General features: G+C 37.0%; 1 protein-coding gene across 1 annotated transcript; it reads left to right on the top strand.

Moving 5' to 3' along the window:
- Positions 1-3,344: 3,344 nt before the first annotated feature.
- LOC138159555 (olfactory receptor 5AR1-like) lies at positions 3,345-4,283 on the top strand. Its single transcript, XM_069085906.1, has one exon. It carries the CDS (start codon positions 3,345-3,347, stop codon positions 4,281-4,283), a length of 939 nt encoding a protein of 312 aa, XP_068942007.1.
- Positions 4,284-22,088: the final 17,805 nt, after the last annotated feature.

Raw genomic sequence — 22,088 nt, 5'->3', positions numbered from 1 at the left:
TAAAATACAATTTTCGCAATAACCCTGTGAACAATATAAGTGGGATTGTCATTGAAAGCCAAGTACCTAAAAATGATAGGAAGTCAATAATTTGGTCTTAAACTAACTCTCAAAATGGAGCCATGACTAATGATCCCTTTCTGTTTCAAACAAGCTTGTTAGCACATTGCCTGGCAAATAGTGAGGGCTTAATAAATGCTTAATTGACTGGCTGAATTAGAAATGGAACAAGTTATAGGACAAACAATTATTCTAATCAGAAGTAGGAGAAGGTTCTATTTCATTAAGAAGATACATGTAGCTGGAGAAGGGGAGATTGGGATAAACTGTGATTGGAAAAACAGAAGCATGGGTGGAAGAAACTTCCACAAGCATACAGTTAAGACTTTTATATCAAGGCTGGGGTGAGGAGTCTTACAAAAGAGGCTAGGATACTAAACTTGCTTCCCTTTTTCTATCCTCCCACCCACTTAAATCCCCAACTATAGATCCTGATTGTAGTGAACTAAGAGTCTATATCATCTACTATGAATGTGGGGAAAACTCAAAATTAGAGTTATAAATGATATTTGAAGTCATTAGGATGCTGAGAATGAAGAATGCTGAGAATGGGAATGAAAGAGAGAGGTGCTTAGTAGGGTGAACAGAATCCATGTAACAAGATGTTGAGAAATATAGTGGATCATGAGGAAGTTGAGGCATCAATTATATTTTTCAAGAAATGTGACTTTGAAATGGAGGAGAGAAATGAGATGGTAGATACTTTATACATATATATGTCTATATACATACATACATACATAAGAATTGAGGAGATTAAAGAATGTTTATAAACGCATGGAGAGGAAAAGATTTAAGATGGAAGGAATAAGACCCTGAAGTTGGTACAAAGATATAACAATAATTTACATTTATGTGGTACACTTTTAGGTAGTGTTGAGGAGATATGGATACTAGAGTTGGACACCCAGGGGTCAAAACAGTTATCATCCAACACTTCCAGCCCTTATCTCCTGGCTGACAGGACATAGACCATGATTGATAAACTGGATATTTCCATCCTAAGGGATTGGGAATGGGGAGGATTTAAAGAAGGATGAGAGAGCAAGTAAGTCAACATGGAGAGCCATGGAGGGCCTAGGGAATAGTTGCCATGACTATTTAAAAAATTTAAAAAAAAGTTTATTTACTTGAGACTCAGAGAGAGGAAATCATGAGGGGGAAATTCCAACTAGTGGGAAAAAATCAAAATAATGACAATGACGACTATGACAATGATGATGATAGTAATGACAACAAAAATAACACAGAGTGAAGGAGAAGTGGAGGGAGAGAGAGGGAAAAGGAGAGCATGGAGAGGGAAAGAAGGATTATAAGGAAATACTGGCTAGGAGAAGCACAGGTTTATAATTGCAGTGTTTTTCAGGGCAGAAAATATCTAGTTGGGGGCTTGAGCTGTAGATAATTATTGATTCAATTTAAAGCTGTGCAAAGCAAAGAAAAGAATTTAGACTTTCATTTTTTCTAGGCAAATGAGTTAGTAGTTTTGGGTAAAGTAGGTTATGACTAATTGGCTGCCATTAGGAGGCAGGTGTATTTTTTCCTATTGCTGAATTTGAAAAGAAAAGTACTCTTCTAGTCAGAAGGTGCTGAGGAAGTGGCTGGAAAGTAATGGCCCTATATACTAAAAAGTGATTGGAGAGAAGTATAGGTGGTTCTTGCTTTAAATAAATTCATATTATGAAAATCCAACTTTACATATTGAATCATGAAAGAAACCTTCATTTCACCCAAAATCTCGTTAATTTTACTGTATAGTATTGTTCTCTCTCTCTCTCTCTCTCTCTCTCTCTCTCTCTCTCTCTCTCTCTCTCTCTTTCTTTTCTTCTCTCCCCCCCCCCCCCACCGCCCCCCCGTCTCTCATCTTGGTGCTCCCTGGTTTTCCCCACAACCTGCACCAAAAATCTAAAAGTCTTAAAAACAATTAGACAAATAAAAGCCTAAAAGCCTTCCAAGTAAAAGCAGAAGAACAGAGATAGAGGGACCCTGTAGCTCTGAAGTCTGATTGGGAATATGGCTTGAGACTTCCAATGGCAAGAGAGGAGGATTTTGTCTCTCCCTGCCTACCCACCCATGTGTGCACTCCTGGCATATACCTTCTGTCAGTTTGTACTTGAGCAACATAAGTCTTTCCCCAGTCATGGTAATACACCCATTCTCTCCTGTTTGTGTCTGGTCCCCATGGTTCTGCCCCCAAATGGTATTTTTCCTCTTCTTGGTTCTTGCCATGTCCTGATGTGACTGGTCCCAGCCCCCATGTTTCACTCCTTGCTTTTGATTCTCTGTCCCTTTCCCACATGTGTGCTTGAACAGTATGCTGGCCCCTTCCTCCAAACTCTCCCTTTCTCCCTCCCTGCATCCATCCCTTCCCAATATGAGCAGATTAAAATTAAATAAAAATCACTTTACATAAAGGTCAGTAGAAAGGTCCACTTACATAAGGGAAAAACTGTCTGTAGCCCCACCTGTATAAAGGTGGTGGCAAGTAGGAGTGAGTGATTAGCTTTGCTCACCTGCCCAGTTCCACTCTTCAGCCTCTGCTTAATATACATAGATCTTTAAGTTTGATAAATTATTATCTTTATAACCCTGTGAGGTAAATAATATAAATATCCTCTTCCAAATTACATACATGAAGAACTGAGGCACAGCTAGGTGGGGAGACTTGTGTAGCTATACAGCTAGTGAGTGAGTTTCACAACTCTCTCTGATTCTAAATCCAGTGCTCTTTCCCTTACACCACACTACTTCTCCTTAATGTAATCCTTGATGAAGAGAAAGAGATCAGCCTCATGGAAGAAATTGATTTCATCCTCTAGAACAGGAGGCTGGTTATTGACATGTTCCAAGTGATGGGAGGGGGAAGTTTGAGGAGTTCTCATTGGATGCCCCCAATCTCAGAGAAGTAAGAGACCAGGTAGTCTTTGGTGAATATGGACAATAGAGGCAGGATTAAGGGCCAGGATTTATAGAGAAAGAAAGAATCAGGTCTGCTTCTTATTAGTCTTGATACTATTTGAAGGTCACTTAATCTTTATAAGCCTCAGTATCCTTAGTATCAAAAAACTGAGATGTTAATATGTTGATATTCTGTCTGCTTCACATGGTTACAATGAGAATAATGTGAGATGATGGATATAAAGTGAATAGTAATCATAAAAGGACACATACATATGACCCAATAGTCTCTATCTGTTCTCCCTGTAATCCCAAGTAGAGGAAAGCAGTAATATAAAATGCTTTGTAGCCATAACTTTTCATGTTCTTTCAGTAGACCCATAAACATGATGGAGAGGTGCAACCTCACCTCGGTGACTGAGTTCATCCTCCTTGGCCTCTCCAGTCGGCCTGAGCTCCAGGTCTACCTCTTCCTGATCTTCCTCATGCTGTACCTGATGATCTTGCTGGGGAACCTGCTCATTGTGTTGCTGATACTGAGGGATTCCCGCCTCCACACACCTATGTACTTCTTCCTCACTAATTTATCCAGTATCGAAGTCTGTTTCACTTCCTGTGTGTTCCCACAGATGCTGGCACACTTCTTGGCAGAAAGAAAGTCCATCTCCTACTCGTGCTGTGTCTTACAGTTCTACACATTCCTGTCCTTTGGCATTGCAGAGTGCTATATCCTCTCAGTGATGGCCTATGACCACTATGTTGCCATTCGAAACCCCTTAAGGTACTCAGTCACAATGAACTGGGGGATTTGTGGGATACTGGCTGCTGGATCATGGTTGGGTGGTTTTCTTTTTTCTGCAATAGATACAGTTGCCACTTTTCAGCTGTCATTCTGTTATAATAATGTTATCAATCATTTTGTGTGTGAAATGCCTGCCCTACTGCACCTCTCTTGTACTGACACAGCCCATGCAGAGTTGGTCATGCATGTCCTCTGTATCTTTACCCTTTTGTCCCCTATCACATTCATCATCCTTTCCTATGCACACATCATCATTGCTGTCCTGAGAATTCGCTCTGCCCAGGGACGCAGGAAAGCCTTTTCTACTTGTTCTTCCCACCTTCTGGTTGTCACCCTATTTTATGGGACTATAATGTCTCTTTACATGAAGCCTAAATCTCTATCCTCTCCGGAATACAATAAGATTGTTTCAGTGTTTTATGTGGCTTTCACACCTGCCCTCAACCCTCTCATCTATAGCCTGAGGAATAAGGAGGTGAAAATAGCCCTGAGAAAACTTTTGGGGAAAACTGAAAGTGCTTAATATTAGTTGTCTTATTCCTGAGTATTCCACAAGTTCCTTTTTTATAAATTAAAATATAGATATATTCCAATTATATTTTAAAAATTTTTAACATGTGTTTTCTAAAATTTGATATCGATATTCTCCCCCTACTTTTTACACTTCCACCCTTTGAAAAGGCACGCAACTTGATATAAACTATACATGTTCTGTCATGTGAAATATATTTTCATTTTAAATGTGCTATAAAAGAAGATAGAGACTCCAAAAAAGAGCAATTAAAATAAAGTTAAAAAGATATACTTCAATCTCCATTAGTACTCCATCAGTTCAGTTTCTGCAGGGGATTTTTTTCATCATAAGTCTTTCTGAATTGTCTTGAATTTTTGTATTGCCAGGTTCATTTTACAATATTGCTGTTAGTTTGTACAATGTCCTACTGGTTCTGCTCTTTATGTTAGTTCCTACAAGTCTTTTTAGGTTTCTCTAAAACCAAACTGTCCATCATTTCTTATAGCACAATGATATTCCTTTATAATTACAAACTACAACTTTTTAGTCATTCCTCAATTGATAGGCATCACCTCAATTTTCAGTTCTTTGTCTCACTGCAAAAAAGATCTGCTACAAATAATTTGTACCTATAAGTCCTTTTCCTTTCAAAAATATCTTTTTTGGATATAGACACAGTGTTGGTTTTGTGCCAAAAGGTATGCATAGTCTTATGACCCTTTGAAAATAGTTCCAAATTGCTTTCAGGAATGGTTGGAACAGTTCACAACTCTGAAACAGAGCATCAGTGTCCCAGTTTTTCCATACACACTCCAACATTTATCCTTTTCCTTTTCTGTCTCATTAGCCAAGCTGATAGATGTAAAGTGGTATCTCAGAGTTGTTTCAGTTTACATTTTCGTAATCAGTAGTGATTTAGAGGACTTTTTATATGATGAGATAACTTTGATTTTTTAATTCTGAAAACTGTCTATTTATTTCCTTTGACCATTTATCAGTTGGGGAATGACTTGTATTTCTGTAGATTTGGCTCAGTTCTCTATATGTTTTAGAAATGAAGCTTTGAGCAAAGAAACTTGCTGTTATTCTCCCCCTCAGTGAATTCTTTCAACCTCTATTTTGCCAACTGGTTCTAAAACATCAGGGAAATTTTCCTTGAGAATTTCTTGAAGGATGATTTCTAGTTTCTTATTTTGATCATGTTTTTCAGGTAGTCCAATAATTTTAAAATTACCTCTCCTGGATGTATTTTCCAGGTCAGTGCTTTTTTCAATGAGATATTTCACATTGCCTTCTATTTTTTTTATTTGTTTGGATCTGCTTAATAGTATCTTGATTTCTCATAAAGTCATTAGCTTCCATTCACTCCAATCTAATTCTGAAGGAATTATTCTCTTCAGTAAGCTTTTGAGATTCTTTTTCCATCTGGCAAATTTGGATTTTTAAGGCATTCTTCTCCTCATTGCCTTTTTGAGCCTCTTTTGTCATATGAGTTTGTCTATTTTTAAGCGTTATTTTCTTCAGTCAGGTTGTTGACTCTCTTTTGATGATTTCCTTGCATCATTCTAATTTCTCTTCCCAATTTTTCCTCCACTTCTCTTATTTGGTTTTCAAACTCCTTCTTAAGCTCCTCTATGGCCTGTAACTAGTTCATATATTTCTTGCAAGCTTTTGGTGCAGGAGTTCTGACTTTGTTGTCTTCCTGTCATTCCATGCTTTCATTCTTTTTGTTCCCAAAAAAGGAATCCAAAGTTGAATTGCTGTGCTTGCTTCCTTTGCTTGCTCATGTTGCCACTCAATTACTTGACTTTTGAGCCTTTTGCCACAGTAGAACTCTGCTTCCAGAGAGGAGAGCTTTGACCCAAATCACTGGGGTTTTCAAAGCTACTGGAGCTATTAGTTGGGTGCCCTCTTTGAAGCCTCAACAGGCTCTGGCATCTGGTCACCCACCCCAGGATCTCCACCCTAGACAGCAATCCAGATCCAAGCAGGTTAAAGCAAGAGCCATTATCCCTCAGAATGGTCACTTGATCCCCCTACAATCTGTAGGTCAGGAGCTCTGAAACAGCCACACAACAGTGGCTACATGATTGCCATGCCCTGGGCTCTTCTCCATCTGGGGGCAGAGGCCAGACCACACTCTCAATCCCCCTGTTCCCAGAGTCCACACTGACCTTTTAATTTGCCTTTGGCATTTATGGGTTGATAATTCTGGAAACTGCCACAGATGCTGGTGATCCACTGCTGTGAAGTCCCTCCAGCTACAGCTGGTTTGGACTGCCCTGGGGCTAAAATCTCAGGCTCACATGGGGCTGGGCTCTGCTCCCATTGTACTTCGATAGACCCTTCCTTTTTGCCTACCAGGCTGCCTTCAGTGGGAGATTTGTTTCTTTCTGTCACTTTGTGGGTTCTGCAGCTCTAAAGTTTGTTTAGAGTCATATTTTATATGTATTTGAGGTGGTTATGGGGGGAGCTCAGGGAGTTTTCCTGCTTCTATGCCACCATCTTGACAGCCCCTCCAAAGTGATTTACCTCTAGCTATATAGGTAGCATGTATAGACTTTAAACATAAGTCCTTGGACTCCAAATCCAACATGCTTTTCCCTAAATCATGCTTCTCTTTCAAAGGAAAAAATATTATTTCCCAATATTATTAGAGCTGGAAGGGATTCTTTTTGTAAGGATATTCTTCAGAGTTTGGTCCTGGGTTCTCTTCTCTTCTTTCTCTATACTTAATCCCCTTGAGTTTATCTAGCACCTTCACTCAGATGACTCTCAGATTTACAAATCCAGCTATTATCCTTTTCTTGAATTCCAGTCTATATTACCAATTAGTTACTGCATATTTTAAGCTGGATAGCTCATATGCATCTCTAGCTCAACATATCCAAAACAGAATTCCTTTTCCCAACTTCCCAATTTCCATTGATGGTGCCATCTTCTTCCAGTTAAGAAAGTTTTCAACTTTGGAATCATCCTCAATGAGTCAATTTTTCTCATCCGTCACTTGCCAACAGTTGCCAAACTTTCTGAATTTGATGTCCATACTGTATATCACATTTGTTCCTTTCTCTCTCCTCACAGAACCAACAATCTCTTAATTGGTCTCCTTTCCTTCAGTCTCTGTCCTCATCAATTCATTCCCCATATAACTCCCAAAATGATATTCCTAAAGCACAGGTTTGACCACACCATTCTCCTGTCCATGAAGAAGCTAACTTGTTCCTTTATGTCTCTCAAATTAAAAAAAAAAATTCTTTTTTTAAACCTTTCACAATCTCATTCCAGCTTACTTTTACAGTTATATCAAGCAGTACTTGTCTTCTTACCCTACTTTTCAGCCAAATTGGCATATTTGTTTTTTCCCATATGTGACATTCTATCTTCTATTTTCCTGCCTTTCTATAGCTAGGGCTGGGGAAAATTCAACCTCCAAGCCACATGTGACCATAAGTTCCCCACCCCTAGATAAGCCATTCAAAAGTCTGTAATGAACTCCCTCCTCATCTCTATCTCAAAAAATCCCTAACTTCCCTCTATGCTCAGCTCTGATCTACCTCTTTAATAAGCCTATACTGATAGCCCCAGTTATTAGAGTCCTGCTCTCCTGAACTGATTTTTCATCAATTAATCAAGTGATTAAAAAGCATTTAAGTGACTCCTATGTGCCATGCACTTATGTGAGTAGTTATGGGTCCAGGCATTTTCTTCCTGGTCAATAGAACAATGCACGTTTGACTGTAATCTGACACCAATAGTTGGAATTGATTCTTTTTGTCTCCCAGTCTCTTTGACTATGATCCATGGAATTAAAGTTCACCATTACATTCATCCTGTTTGGGCTAAGTGAGGGAACTCCATCTTAGGCTTTGGAGAACTTGATAACTTTGCTTGTTGATGATGACTGGGTCACCAAACTTGATAGGGAGTGGGAGCAATGGCACATCTCCATGATGGTGAGAGAAAAGCTATTTACAATAAACTTCCCACTACTAAGAAGCAGGTCACCAACCTTTTTGCTTCTAGAGACTGCACCCCAGGCATCATCCTGCAGTCACTCTACATGGGAACTGAAGGCATGTTATACCATTTCAGTGTGATCCCAAGCAACAAGATGACTTAGAAGGCTCCCAAAGTCCAGTTGGAATGTCCTGTCCCTGGAATCTCTGCTCCAGTTACTCCAAGATTGCAAATGATTGCCATCACTAATGATATCACCTGGAACTTTTGGCAGAAAGATAGGGCTATCCATTACAAGCAAATGATATTTTGTGCGTGCACCTTTGGTGAAGCCATGACTAATTTCATTCCTTTTAAGAAGCAGTTCCCAATCTATTACTGCTCCCTGCTAGAGATAAAGCCTTTGGCTAGCAGCACTCCAATCATTCTCCATCTGGAGATTCTCATCTGACAGTGAATTTTGTTAAATAATTCACACAAGGTCTGTCACACTTAGTAAACCTCCATCATAAAGTAGAAATGATATATCCAGTCCCATGTGAAACTGCTGCTAGTATTGAATCTTGTCAAAACCTTTTTCTGTATTTGTTGAGATAATTATATGATTTCTTTTGGTTTTGTTATTGATATGGTTGATTATGGTGATAGTTTTCCTAATACTGAACCAGCCCTACATTCCTGCTATAAATCCCACCTATTCATAGAGTATTATCTTTGTTATATATCACTAAAATCACCTAGCTAACATTTTATTTAAAAAAATTGCATCAATATCCATTGGGAAAATTTGTCTTTAGTTTTTTTTTTCTCTTCCTGGTTTAGGCATGAGTACCACATTTATTTTGCAAAAGGAATTTGTTAGGACTTCTTCTTTGCCTATTTTTCCAAATTGTTTATATGGTATTGGAACTAACTGCTGCATAACTGCTGGGTAGAATTCACTTGTGAATCCATTTGGTTCAGGGGATTTTTTTTTTCTTAGGGAGATCATTGATGGCTCATTCAATGTCTTTTTCTAAAATATTTATTTTATTTATTCTTGTGCAAATTTGGGCCCTTCATATTTTTGTAAATTTCATCCAGTTTACTTAGATTATCAGATTCTCTGGCATGTTATTGGCCAAAAGAACTTCTAATAATTATTTTAATTTCCTCTTCATTTATGGTGAAGTTACTCTTAATTTTTAATATCGGCAATTTGTTTTTCCTCTTTCTTTTTTAATCAAATTAACTAATGGTTTATCTTTTTAATTGGCTCTTCCACCCTGAAAATTAACTCTTCATTTTATTTAATAGCTCAATGGTTTTTTTTAAGCAATTGAGATTAAGTAACTTGCTCAAGGTTACATGGCCAGGTGTTTCTGGGTGGGTGCTAAGTGTCTGAGCCTGGATTTGATTCGCTAGGTCATCCTGACACTGGGGCCAGTGCTCTTACTCGCTGTGCTACCTGGCCATCCCTCAATGGCTTTCTTACTTTCAATTTTCTTACCATATTTTTATTTTCAGGATTTATAATTTGGTAACTTCTTTGAAATTACAGGTATTGTAGGGGTGTAAACAGTTCCACCTTATTGAATCACTTATGATTTCCTTACTGTTTACTTTTTTATGCTTTTTTTTAGTCATAGTCTAAAGTCAATTTTTCTATTTAGCTCTGGTTCTTTTATTTAAAAAAATTGGGAATGCTTTAAAGTCTTCTATTTCATTAAGCATCCATTTTTTCATTTTTTTTTCATTTTATACACAGTTTTGCTGGGTAAGTAATTCTTGGTTGTAATTCTATTTCCTTTACTTTATTGAATATCATATTCCAAACCCTCTGATCCTTTAACATAGAAGCAGCTAAATCTTGTGCTATCTTAACTGTGGCTCTATGATGCCGAATTGTTTCTTTCAGGCTGCTTGCAATGTTTTTTTCTTTTTTTTGCCTTTTGGAGGGCAATTGGGGTTAAGTAACTTGCCCAAGGTTACATAGCTAGTATTTTTGTGTGGGTGTTAAATGTCTCAAGCCGCAACCAAACTTGGGTCCTCCTGACTCCAGGGCCTCCGCTTTACTCACTGCCCCACCTAGCCGCCCCACAATGTTTTCTTATTAACCTGGGTGGTTTGGAATTTGGCCATGATATTCCTGGGAGTTTTCATTTAGGGATCTCTTTCAGGAGGTGATCAGTGAATTCTTTTAATTTCTACTTTTTTCTCTCATTCTAGAATATCAGGCCAGTTTTCCTTGATAATTACTTGGAAAGTGATAACTAATTTCTCATCTTCACTAAATTTGTTTTATTTTACAAAATTTTTAAAATTCAATGTAATTGAAATTATCTACTTTACACCTCACATTGCTCTCTATCCCTTGTTCCCTCATAAATTGTTCAGTTATGCATGTCTTATCTGTAATATGTTCAATGTTCTTCTACTTTTCTTTTATTACCTCTTTTTATATATGTCATGTATCCATTTTGACATTATCTTGGCAAATGTTATATATGGTCTATACCCAACTTCTGCCAGACTGCTTTCCAGTTTTCCCAAATAATGAATTCTTATCCCCAAACATTGTCTATATAGTTGTCAAATATAACATTACTATATTCATTAACTGCTGTAAATTATATGTTTATTTTGTACCACTGATCTATTTTCATATTTCTTAGCCAGCCCTAGATAGTTTTGATAATTAGTGCCTCATAATACAGTTTAAGATTTAGTACTTCTAAACCTCCTTCCTTTACATTTTTTTGGTAGGGACAGTAATTCACTCTTGGAGGAACTATGAACTAATCCAACTACTTTGGAGAGAAATTTCAAATTATGCCCAAAGAGTTATTAAACTGCCTATATCCTTTGTACAAGAAAAAAAAATCACTACTAGGTCTATTCCAAAGATGATTAGGGAAAAAAAAGAACTTATATGTTTTAAAATATTTGTAGTAGTTTTCTACATGGTGGCAAAGAACTGGAAATTGTGTGGATGCTATTAAAAAATCTTTCTCTGTGCCAACTTCTCAGAAAAGAGTGGAGTTCAGAAAATCCGTGAGAGTCTTAACAAAAACTTATACTGCCATTAATCTTCCCAGGATTCAAAAATGAAAAAAAAAGATGATAAAAAAAGTTAACTGGAAATTAAAATGTAAGTTTAGTCAAGAAAAGGTAAAACAATAGCAATTATATTTTTTGAAGAGTGCAAGTCATTAGATCTAAATGCAGTCAGTGCTTCTGAATGTCCTAAAAAATTGGGAGGAAGTATTTTCTGTCTTTGAAAAACTTCTGGGAATGGCAGACTGTAAGACTGGAAAGACAGATAATTGTCTGATTTTCAAAATTGAGAATAGAGTCTTTAAAATATATGATACTAGAATTTATTATAGACTTGTCAGAATTTTGAGGAGGAAATAGTAATTATCTGGAGCCACCAGGTATAAGTCAAGAGTAACTTATGCCAGATCAACCTTATTTCCACTTTAGTCAGCATTATTAGCATGATAGACAAGAAACCCGAGACACTGTATGCCAATGTCTTTCTAGTTTTCCTACAACTCATTCCCTTCTTCATACACTTTGATTCAGTGACATTAGCCTCTTTACTGTTCCACAAGCAGGATACTATTTCTTGACTCTGGGCATTTTATCTGGCTATCCCTTTTTTCTTGAATGCTCTCTCTATTCAACTCTGCCTACTGACTTCCCTGGTTTCCCTTAAGTTTCAACTAAAATCCCATCTTTTGTAGGAAGCCTTTCCCAACCCCTCTTAATTCTAGTGCCTCCTCTCTTTGAATTTTTTATTTATCCTCAAGAAAATTATTTTATCTTTAATTTATGGAATAAAATAAGAATTTCCATAACATAGTATAATAAAATGATGATTGTACATGAAATTGCAAATCTACTATGTACTACTTGCTATTCCTTTTGAATATACAACTAAGTTATCATGTAAATTTCTTTTTTTCCTCCCTCCCCTCCTAGAGATGGTCACTATTAGACATAAAAAGGTATGTGTGTGTGCTTGTGAGTATGTGTGTGTGTGAAAAATGTAAAGAAGGAGGTTTAGCAGTATTAGATCTTAAACAATATGATAAGGCAGTAATGAATTAGAGCTCCAATTTTTCCACATCCCCTCCAACATTTTTTGCTTCCTCCTTCAATCACTTTAGCCAATCTGGAGGTGTAAAATAACATCTTCTTTGTACTGTATATATTTGATTGAATAGTTTCTCTCTCATTAGATAGTCAGGTTCATGAAGGAAGGGACTATTTTTGACTCTTTTTGTATCCCCAGAACTTAGCCCAGTACATGGTAATTAGTAGGTGCTTAATACATGTTTCTTGATTAACTTTTAGCAAGGTATATGAAGCAAAATCTCTTCTTATGTTTTCCATGTGGAGAATATGAAATGACATGAAGTGGGTAATTCAGTAAAGTGGATTTAAAATTGGTTGATTATCTGGAACCAAAAGGAACATGATTAGTGGTGTCATATAAATACCTAGAAAGAAGTCTCTGGTGGGGCAACCTTGAGATCTGTCCCAAGATCAACTTGTGTCAGGACTGAGTCTCAAAGAAGTTAAGTGATTTTTCAAGAGTTACACAAAAAGCACTCTATTGAGAAGGGAAGTCCACTAATCTCAAATTGTGTCCCATTTTTTGTTCTATACCTCCTGTATTTCTAAAGTTATTTGTATGTTGTCTCTTCCTTTAGAATCTGAGCTCTTTGAGGGCAGGGGTTATTTAAATATGAGCTCTAGGAAGCTCATCAAACTGAGAAAGGAATTCCCCTAATCAATTCTTCTTAGGCTACTTTTCCTACTTGTTTAGAGGCATCTGAAGGACAATATCCTGGGTAAAGTATGATCAGTGACTCCTTGATGAAAGAACACAGAGAGAACCATGAAAATTTATTTGTAACTGAAACCGTAGCCAAGATGATTGGCTCACTGGGACTCAGAGTAATCTCCAACCTGCAGTGTTTACATATAAAATTACATATATTATTTACATATAAAATTGAGCTAACAGACCAGACTTTTTGACTTCCCTCTAATCTTCTTTAACTCCTCATTTATCAGGAGACAGATCAATGTGCAAAAACTCCATTTTCCATCAGTATTTTTCTTCAGCTTTAACTTTTCAACTTTAACACGCACTTCCCAGAATAAAGTGATCATCTAAAATCTCATACTTATGAAGACCGATTTAGTTTTTGATGCTCAACACCTTCAAAAAGCATACAGTTTTGTTTGTGTTGCTGTTGAGGGCATATAAAAATGACTGAAATGTAGTACTGAGTGAATGTAAGATGTCCTAAACCTAATTTCTGTCATACTGTTTTCCAATGTTCCCAGAAAGCTCATTTCAAATGGAGATTTTTTTCCCTGCTTAATTTATATTTTGGGGTCTACAAAACATTGGGTTGTATAACATGCCATAATAAATGTAAAATAGGCATAAGACTTAAACATTTAAAATTATTCTATAAAACATTTAGAAAAGTACCAGAACTCTAATCCTTAAAACGGTTACTCAGTATCCCCACCCATATCATTTGTCACATGACCTTAGCAGCAGCACAAACTAACTTACATACTTTTATTTGAAGTACAGATTGAGGTCACTTCCCCATCCCATTACATAATAGAATCTCTAACAAACTCAACCCACAATTTGCAGATACTGACTTGACCTAGCAACATAAAATTTACATGGAGAAGGAAAGCAGGTATTAAAATGCTCTTTTAAAAAAAAATAGGGCTTGTTTCTAGGATAGTGGTCCTTAAGTTAAGGTCCCTCAAGACTTTGTCCAGAGCATATCCTTTCTGTCTCCCTGCCACCAAAAAGCAGTAGATTCTGACATCCCCACCAAGAAGAAAGGAGAAGGGTAGAGGGAGTAATTGGAGTGGGCAGCCACTGAAGAATGCTGAATACCAGGCCTGAAAGTATGAGAGCAGAAATTCAGCTAGGGCCGGTCACTGCTTTCTTCTACCTATATGAGATTACTTAGGACTGAGACCCAGTTCAAAACATCCTACATCCTCTACTTCAAGGAGACTGAGAAAACCTTTAAGGGGCAGTGTCTAGTAAATGAGTGATGGGGAAATGCCAAAAGAAGGCTGAAAGATCAAAGATGAATAAAAACTTAGAGCAAAAAAAGATAGATCAACAGAATAGATGCAAAACAGAATGACTGATGACTTCTCAGATAGATTGTAAAGCTCTCTTAACAAATGTTACAATTCAAAGGAAAGTGAATCAATGTCTTGTGAAATATAGAATCCTTTGACCCCACAAGAGAATATTTCAGAATGGTTTGAAAAGGAATTGAGAAACTTCAGAATGGTTTAAAAGAGAAATGAAATTCCTAAAAGAAGAAAGCAAGTATACATATGGTTTAAAGGACGGAGAGTTCTAACGCAGAATGATAAAAACTCAATGATGATATTAGATAATAAATTAGATGAAGACTATCTCTAAAGAAGTGAGAGAGATGAACATATTTGGAACACAAAAATATTTAAATGGAGGTAAATCTGGCAGGAGAGAAAAAGCAACAATATTAAAGGAACATATTAATTTTGTGCAAGCCAAAATGACTTCGTGAGCATAGAATGCTCTGTGACAAAGGTCATGAATTTCCTAGGAAAACATGAAATTTAGAAAAGTCTGAAGATCTTAATGGCAAAAATTATACAAGAAAGTTATTCAGAACTTCTGAATACAGATGACAAAACATCAAGGAACAAAGGTGAATGTTCAACAAAACAAAATCAGTTAGGGAATTCATGTACAAACAATAATAGATGAGAGAATATTTAACTTGAAAAGACCCCAGACAATAGAATGCAGAAAGGTATCATAAATAAGTGGAACGATTAAGAAATAATAAGTCAAGTCATATCAACAAGGATTCACTGAACACTATGTGCCAGAAACTGTGCTAAGCATTGGGGATGCAAGAAAGGCAAAAATAACCCCTGCTGTTGAGAAGCTCACGTTACAACAAGAGACAACGTATAAATAGCTATATACGTACAAGACGAATAGAGAAAAATTGAAAGTTATATCAGGAGGAGGGCACTGGCATTAACAGAGAAAACTAAAGCTTAAATATGAAGGGTTCTTAGATGACACTTGAATAAATAAAGGGAAGCCAAGAAGTGTAGACAAGCAGAACATCGCACATTTGGAGAGTAGCTATAAAAAGACACAACATTGTGAATGTGTATTGTGTACTAGGAGATCAATGTCTCAGGACTGTAGAGCATATGTATGGGAGTAAGGTCTACGAAAGCTGTTAAGGTAAAAAGGAAATGTGTTGTAAAGGGCCTCAAAATCCAAATTCATTGCCTTATGGAGATCCAAGCTATGATTTTGAGTGTTCGGTTGGAGAGATGTGCCTGGTAGTTAGGGGACTGATACATTTTGCTGGCTTTATAAGTCATAATTTAGGGGCCCTTCATCATTTTAGGACCCTGTTAGAGATTTTCTCCACTTGAGACTTTCTTTATTGCATTACTCAATTTTTCAGAAGCTTATTAGATAAAAACTAGCATTTTTCTTTTAGGGTATGAATTTTGTAAGCCAACCAGTCTGATAAAGCTTTTGTTTGTTTGAATCCTTATGTACAAATAAATATCTGTTTTATTATTCTACTCATTTGTTCAAAATCACCAAACTATTAGACACATATTTCAGTTAGTATAAGCAAGTAGTATGGACTTTTTGTCCCTAAGATATTGCTATCAATTTGCTAGAGCATAGCATCATAACTCATAAATATTCATTTTTATCTTTTTGAGCAGACCCAGATTACTTGATTTACTGTCAGATCCTTATAGAATGTATGTTTATATGATGTTTTGCCTACTCCCCTAGTAAACCTGATTAATGAACTCTAAGTACCTTGCCTATCTGTCTTATTGAGGGATGAGTTTGAAATTCCATTCAAATTGTGTTTGCAGTAGAGTTCAACTGTTTGATTGACAAATGGAGCGCACTCGGTAGGGACTTTTAAGCAACAGTCCCAGAAACCCTACCTTCTCAGGGTTAACCCTAGTATACTGAGGGTGATTGTAGTTGTTATCGTGTTTGTCCTTTGTTTTTGAAGAGGACAATGGCATTAGGGAAATGATTACGTGACTTGCAGTTCACTTTGATTTGAGTGAGGGAGAGTTGTGCAAGGATATCAGTCTCACTTTTTCCTCCAGAGTCATCTGGATCCAGTGACCAGATGTTCATCAGGATGACTGAAGATGGTCCAGGATGCAGTGGGAGACCCTGGCCCTTTTAGGCTAAGGCCTTTTCAGGTACTCACTTAGAGTGATGTAATGCCTATTCAGGGAATAGGCTCCTTTAAGAAGTGAGTCAAGGGACGGCCCCTTTAATTAGAAAAATGAAAAAAAAAATTAAGCTAGGAGGAGAAGATCCTCAGGGTTGCTGTTTCAAAGAGAAATGGTTACCATTGACATTCTCTCTAAGGCAGGAGGGATCAAAATACAGCCATTAAGTGAAGCTTGGGCCGGGATCTATTGTGGTCCAATCTATGAGCTTGAGAGTGAACTGGGTTTAAGATTTTGAGAAGAAAGGAACAAAGAAGGAAGGAAGGAAAGAAGGAAGGAAAGAAGGAAGGAAAGGAGGAAGAAAGGAAGGAAGGAAGGAAAGGAGGAAGAAAGGAAGGAAGGAAGGAAGGAAGGAAAGGAGGAAGGAAGGAAGGAAAGAAGGAAGGAAGGAAGGAAAGAAGGAAGGAAGGAAGGAAAGAAGGAAGGAAAGGAAAAATGAAGGAAACAATCTATCCAGTAAGCCCCAAGTTAAGTGGACTGCCTGAAAGGGGACTCAGTTAGTTAGGTACCTCAGCTTGTCTTCTCCCCCTCCCTCTCCCTCTCCTTCTCCTATCCAAAGGAAGATTGTAATCAGCTGATTTCTGATAACTCAACCTTTTTATGCAAGTACCTGCTGGGCGAATGAGCCCAGAAAGGATGCTATATATATATAATAAAATTCCCAAAGTAAAAAAAAATATAAAATTTCCAAAGTAACAGAACTCTAAATAAAGATAGGAAAAGGAAATTGAGCTGGTTTGAAAGGAATTACAAAAGAAAACAAAACCTTTCAGAGAAATTATTCTTAAAAATTGAGAAAGAAAACACCAACAAAATCTTTTAATAAGACAAATATAGTTCTGATACCTAAACCATGGGAAGTTAAAGCAAATTAAGAGAACTAGAAGCCAATATCATAAATGAATATGAATTCATTTTTAAAAGAAAAATTTTTGCAAAAAGAATATAGCATTTTTCCCATAAAGTCATCCACTGTGTTCAAATTAATTTTATCAAAGATGCAAAGATGCTTCCATAAGGAAACTTTAACATAATCATATTAAGACCCCAAACAACCAATATCACATGATTTTATAGATGCAGTTAAAACCTTTGACAAAGTACATTTGTTCATGCAAAAATCATTCAAAGGTTAAGTATAGAAAGAACATTCTTTTGATATGATAAAAGTATCTCTTTTAATCCAAAAGTTAGCATTGTTTGCAATGTGGAAACATCAGCAGCTTTCCCAATAAATAAAAAAAGAAAGAAGCATGACCTCTTTCCCTTCCATGATTTCACATAGTTTTAGAAATGCTAGCACTAGCAATGACAGAAAGTAAAGAAATATAAACAAAGGAGAGATAAAACTATCGTTTTGTTGAAAGTATTATGTTTTATTTTTAAAAATCCTACAAGATTGGAACAGAAACCATTTGAAATGATAGTTTCAATAGAGTTGCAGGATGGAAAAGAATAAAAAATCAACAGTATTTCTGTATAGAAACAACAAAATTCAGAAGCAAATAATAGAATGGGATAAGCATTTATTAAGTGTTTACTTGAGGCAGAAACTATGTGAAATTCTTTGTAAATATCTCATTTGGATCTCAAAACAGCCCTGGGAGGTAGTTGGTATTATTCTCTCCATTGTATATTTCAAGAAACTGAGACAGGAAGAGGCTAAGTGACTTTTCCAGGGTAATACAGCTAGTGTCTGAATCTGGATTTGAACACAGATCTTCCTGATTCTAGGCTCATGGCTTTGTTCACTTTGCCACCTAGTTACCTATGAATCATATCAAAAAGAGACCTTGAGAACATTAAAGGGTCCTGAGGATTCTGGGCTTTTCATCTTGCTATTGGGATCCTGGCACCACCACCCAGGTTAGCAGCAGCTGGCAGCAATGTCTGCACTAGGAGATGAGAAGAGACTAGATAACAACTTGAGAAGGCAGATTCCTGCCTGGACAAGGCATTGAGCGAAGGAGCTGCATCAAACAAAGGGAACTTCTTGAGAAATTTATTAAGGGGAAATGGACTTCCAAGAAACAGAAGATTTTGCTACATGTACTTTTTTTTGGAGGGGGAAGGCAGGAAAATTGGGGTTAAGTGACTTGCCCAAGGTCCCACAAGTTAAGTATCAAGTGTCTGATGCTGGATTTGCACTCAGGTCCTCCTGACTGCAGAGCTGGTGCTCTATTCACTGTGCCACCTAGCTGCCCCTGCTACATGTACTTTCTAAGCTTGAGCCAAGATTTCTCTGAACTCTGTAGGTATTGGTGGGAGAGTGTGTTCTAGACTTTAGGGGTAGGTGTTATGAAACAACACTTCTTAGTTTATTACCTTGGCAAATATCTCTTCCTAAAGCTTAATTAAGTCTGGCTGGCTAATTTACATCAATTAATAATAACGAAGGGTGACTCATGCTGATAATATAGGAAGTCACATGTGACACCTCCCAGGTTTACCCATGACCCTGATGGGAAGATGTACCTTTGCTTTGGAGGGCTCAACTTGCCAGTTCAAGAGGAGTAGAGCGCAGAATCAAAACACAGAAAGGAGAACTGAGAAACTCCAGAAAGAATTATAGAGAGGTAGTATAGCTTGAAAAATTACATGTTATTTAAATAGTTTGACATCTGTAGATAAAGATCTAGGTTATTCCAAAAAGAGGTATTAAATGACCCTAGTCAGGAGCAATGGGGGTGGGAATTGAATGACCCCAAGGATTGTCTGAAGCAGATGTCTCATATCCCCTATAGGAAATCCAATAATGCCAGTCATGAAATACCCAGAAGATGGATCCCCCTAGACAGCACTGTCTCCTTAATTGGGACATAAGACTCAGGAGGATAAGGGCAAGATGGGGGGGAATATTAATCCCTTCTTGCTAAGGAAATTATAGGAATCAGATCCCACAGGCTCCCATTTGGAGTAAATATTGTTATTCTCCCTTGCATTTCTGGACTCAGTATGTTCATAGTGTTTGGTGAATTATCACAAGCTGGGGAGATTCTGCTAAATAGCTTACCTTACTCTGAACGGTACAGTGAATAAGATTCTGGATTTAGTGTCATAAAGAATTAGGTGCAATTCCTACCTTAAATATTTATAAGCTGTTGTGCTTTGGACAAAACATGTAGCCTCAGTTTTTCATTTATAAGATGAGTAGGTTGGACTTAATGACATCAAATGTCCCTTTTACCTCAAAACTTATGATCTTATGATCCCCTAATTCTTTTACAAATCACTCCCAGACCAGATGAGAGGAGGGTCAAGTTTGCTGATATTTTAGTCCCTAATTGTGTTGTCAGATATTATAAACTGTATGATAAAATACCTACCCTGGCCTGCTTCCTGTTTCTGGAACATCAGTTTGTTTACATGGTACAAGGCCACATGTTAGAAGTCTGGGCATGGAATCAATGCATAGGTAGAGAAAGGGATCAATCTCCTTCCCTTCTTTGTCTCCACAGCCTTCCAATGGACTATGTCATTGTTATCTAAACCAGACCAGAGGGACCCACAATGTACATGTTACTGCTGTGTCAGATTCACAGAAAAAAAGAGGTATGGATGGACTATCCTTTAATAGTGGAATTGAGAATTTACTTAGGCAGCACAAGATAATTCACCATTCATCCTTAGTGTGGGAACACCAATCTGCAAGGTGTAGGTCATAGTTTTTGTAGTTTTGTGAATAGTACCAAGACAGTATGACATGCTCTCAAAATGTAAATGACACTTTTCTTTTACAGGAGAATTCCTTTTAAATGTCTGGGGAGTTTAGCCTTAGAAGGAATTCTGTGATGAATCAATGTATAAAGCAAAGAATTCAAATAATCTTGTTCTAATTTGCATTTTTTCCAAGTATTCATTACATTCAGATAATCTCTGAACTGGAAAGCAGTTTATCTATTCCAACCACCCACCCAGCTCAGAATTCCTTCCACTGTATCCCTTACAGATGGTAATAATTAATAATGATAACAATAACTGTTATTTGTGTGTGCTTTAAAGTTTATCAAGTGATTTAATATTCAGTACATCATTTAGGCTTTACCACAAGCCAGTGATATAGGAACTAAATTATCTCTATATTAAAGATGGAGAAACTGAGGCTTAGAGTTCAAATGACTTGCACATGGTCACTTAGCTAGTGTCATAGGTAGATTCAAACCCCTGTCTTCCTAACTCCAATTCCAGCTTTTGTTCCTCTTGGTCAGATTACATAGTAAACAGAATAGTGAATCTGCAGTCTAGAAGACCTATGTATAGGTCTTGCCTCAGGCAATGAATAACTAGTTTATCTTTGGCCAAATGCTTAACACTTCGCAATCTACTTAGCTCAGAAAGTTGTTGTGAGGGTCAAATGAGATAAAGAACTTAAAAAAAAAAAACTTTGCACACTTTGAAGCACTGTAAAATGACAGTTACTATTGTTTATATTACTGTTATTACTTTGCCACATTACTTTGTCACATCATCTAGTCTCTGTATGTTTCCAGATGTGGAAACACAGAGTGTGAGAGGGGGAGTGATAGGAAATCAGTCTGGAAAGAGGTTGCAGTGAGGTTACAAAAGTTAACAAAGTTTGTATTTTATTTTGGAGCCAAGTTGCTGAAATTTTGTGAGTAGAATATCAATGTAGTCAGATCTGCACATTAAGAATATAAATTTCATAGTTATGTGGAGTATGGATTATAGAGGGGAGAGGCTATAGCTACTGTCTCTGAATGATTTGAGGAGAACTTGATCCAGAGTGAGAGCCATGTATGTGAGTGGAAAGCTATGGAGTAACCAGAACAGGTGAATTAATGGTTCCACGAGTTCCACTGTACTCTGCCTCAGTCATAACATAGCTGATGTATTTTATCTAATTCTGGGAACCATATATTAAAATGATATTTACAAAATGGAGTTTATCCAGGTGATGGGGTCATCAATATGGTAAGGTAACAGACCTTAGGAGAATTGATTGAAGAAACTGAGGAAGAAAAGTTGTGGGAATCATGATAACTGTTTTTAAGAATTTATAGGATTGCCTCAAAAAGAAGTAATTAGATTTTTTTTCCATTTAGACCTAGAGGTGTGAACTAGGAGTAATGCACAACATTGTGAATTTTGCCTGATATAAGAGAATTCCTAAAAAAATAGTTATCCATGAGTGAAATTGTTTGACCCAGGAAGTTATGTCAAGTTAAGTGACTTGACTGTAGGTCTTAAAATGCAACCTAGATAGATAGAGGAAATTTCTCTGAGGTTCCTTTTTACTCTGAGATTTTATGAAGAAGGTTATGGCGTCATACATTCATAAAATTTTCCCTTTATTATCCATTCTGAGTTTTATACAACAAATAATATGAAAGCAAGAGAATAATCCATGAAAGACCTTCTGGGTCTTAGTTTTCTCACTTATTAAAAGGGGGGAGGGGATTGTATATAATCACCTCTAGGATTCTTTCCATTTGTAAAATTCTGTGAATCTCCATTTGAGTACAACATGAGAATTCACCACTCATGACAGTTAAAGGCTCA

This window comes from Petaurus breviceps, unplaced genomic scaffold, assembly GCF_028583685.1.
Source record: "Petaurus breviceps papuanus isolate PSGF00001 unplaced genomic scaffold, PetGlider_PUasm1.0 176, whole genome shotgun sequence".
Lineage (NCBI taxonomy): Eukaryota > Metazoa > Chordata > Mammalia > Diprotodontia > Petauridae > Petaurus > Petaurus breviceps.
This window is presented reverse-complemented; position numbering and strand designations above follow the sequence as displayed.

Bases quoted from the DNA above. Each gene is read 5' to 3' on its own strand.
- LOC138159555 (XM_069085906.1), top strand. From the start codon at position 3,345: ATGATGGAGAGGTGCAACCTCACCTCGGTGACTGAGTTCATCCTCCTT.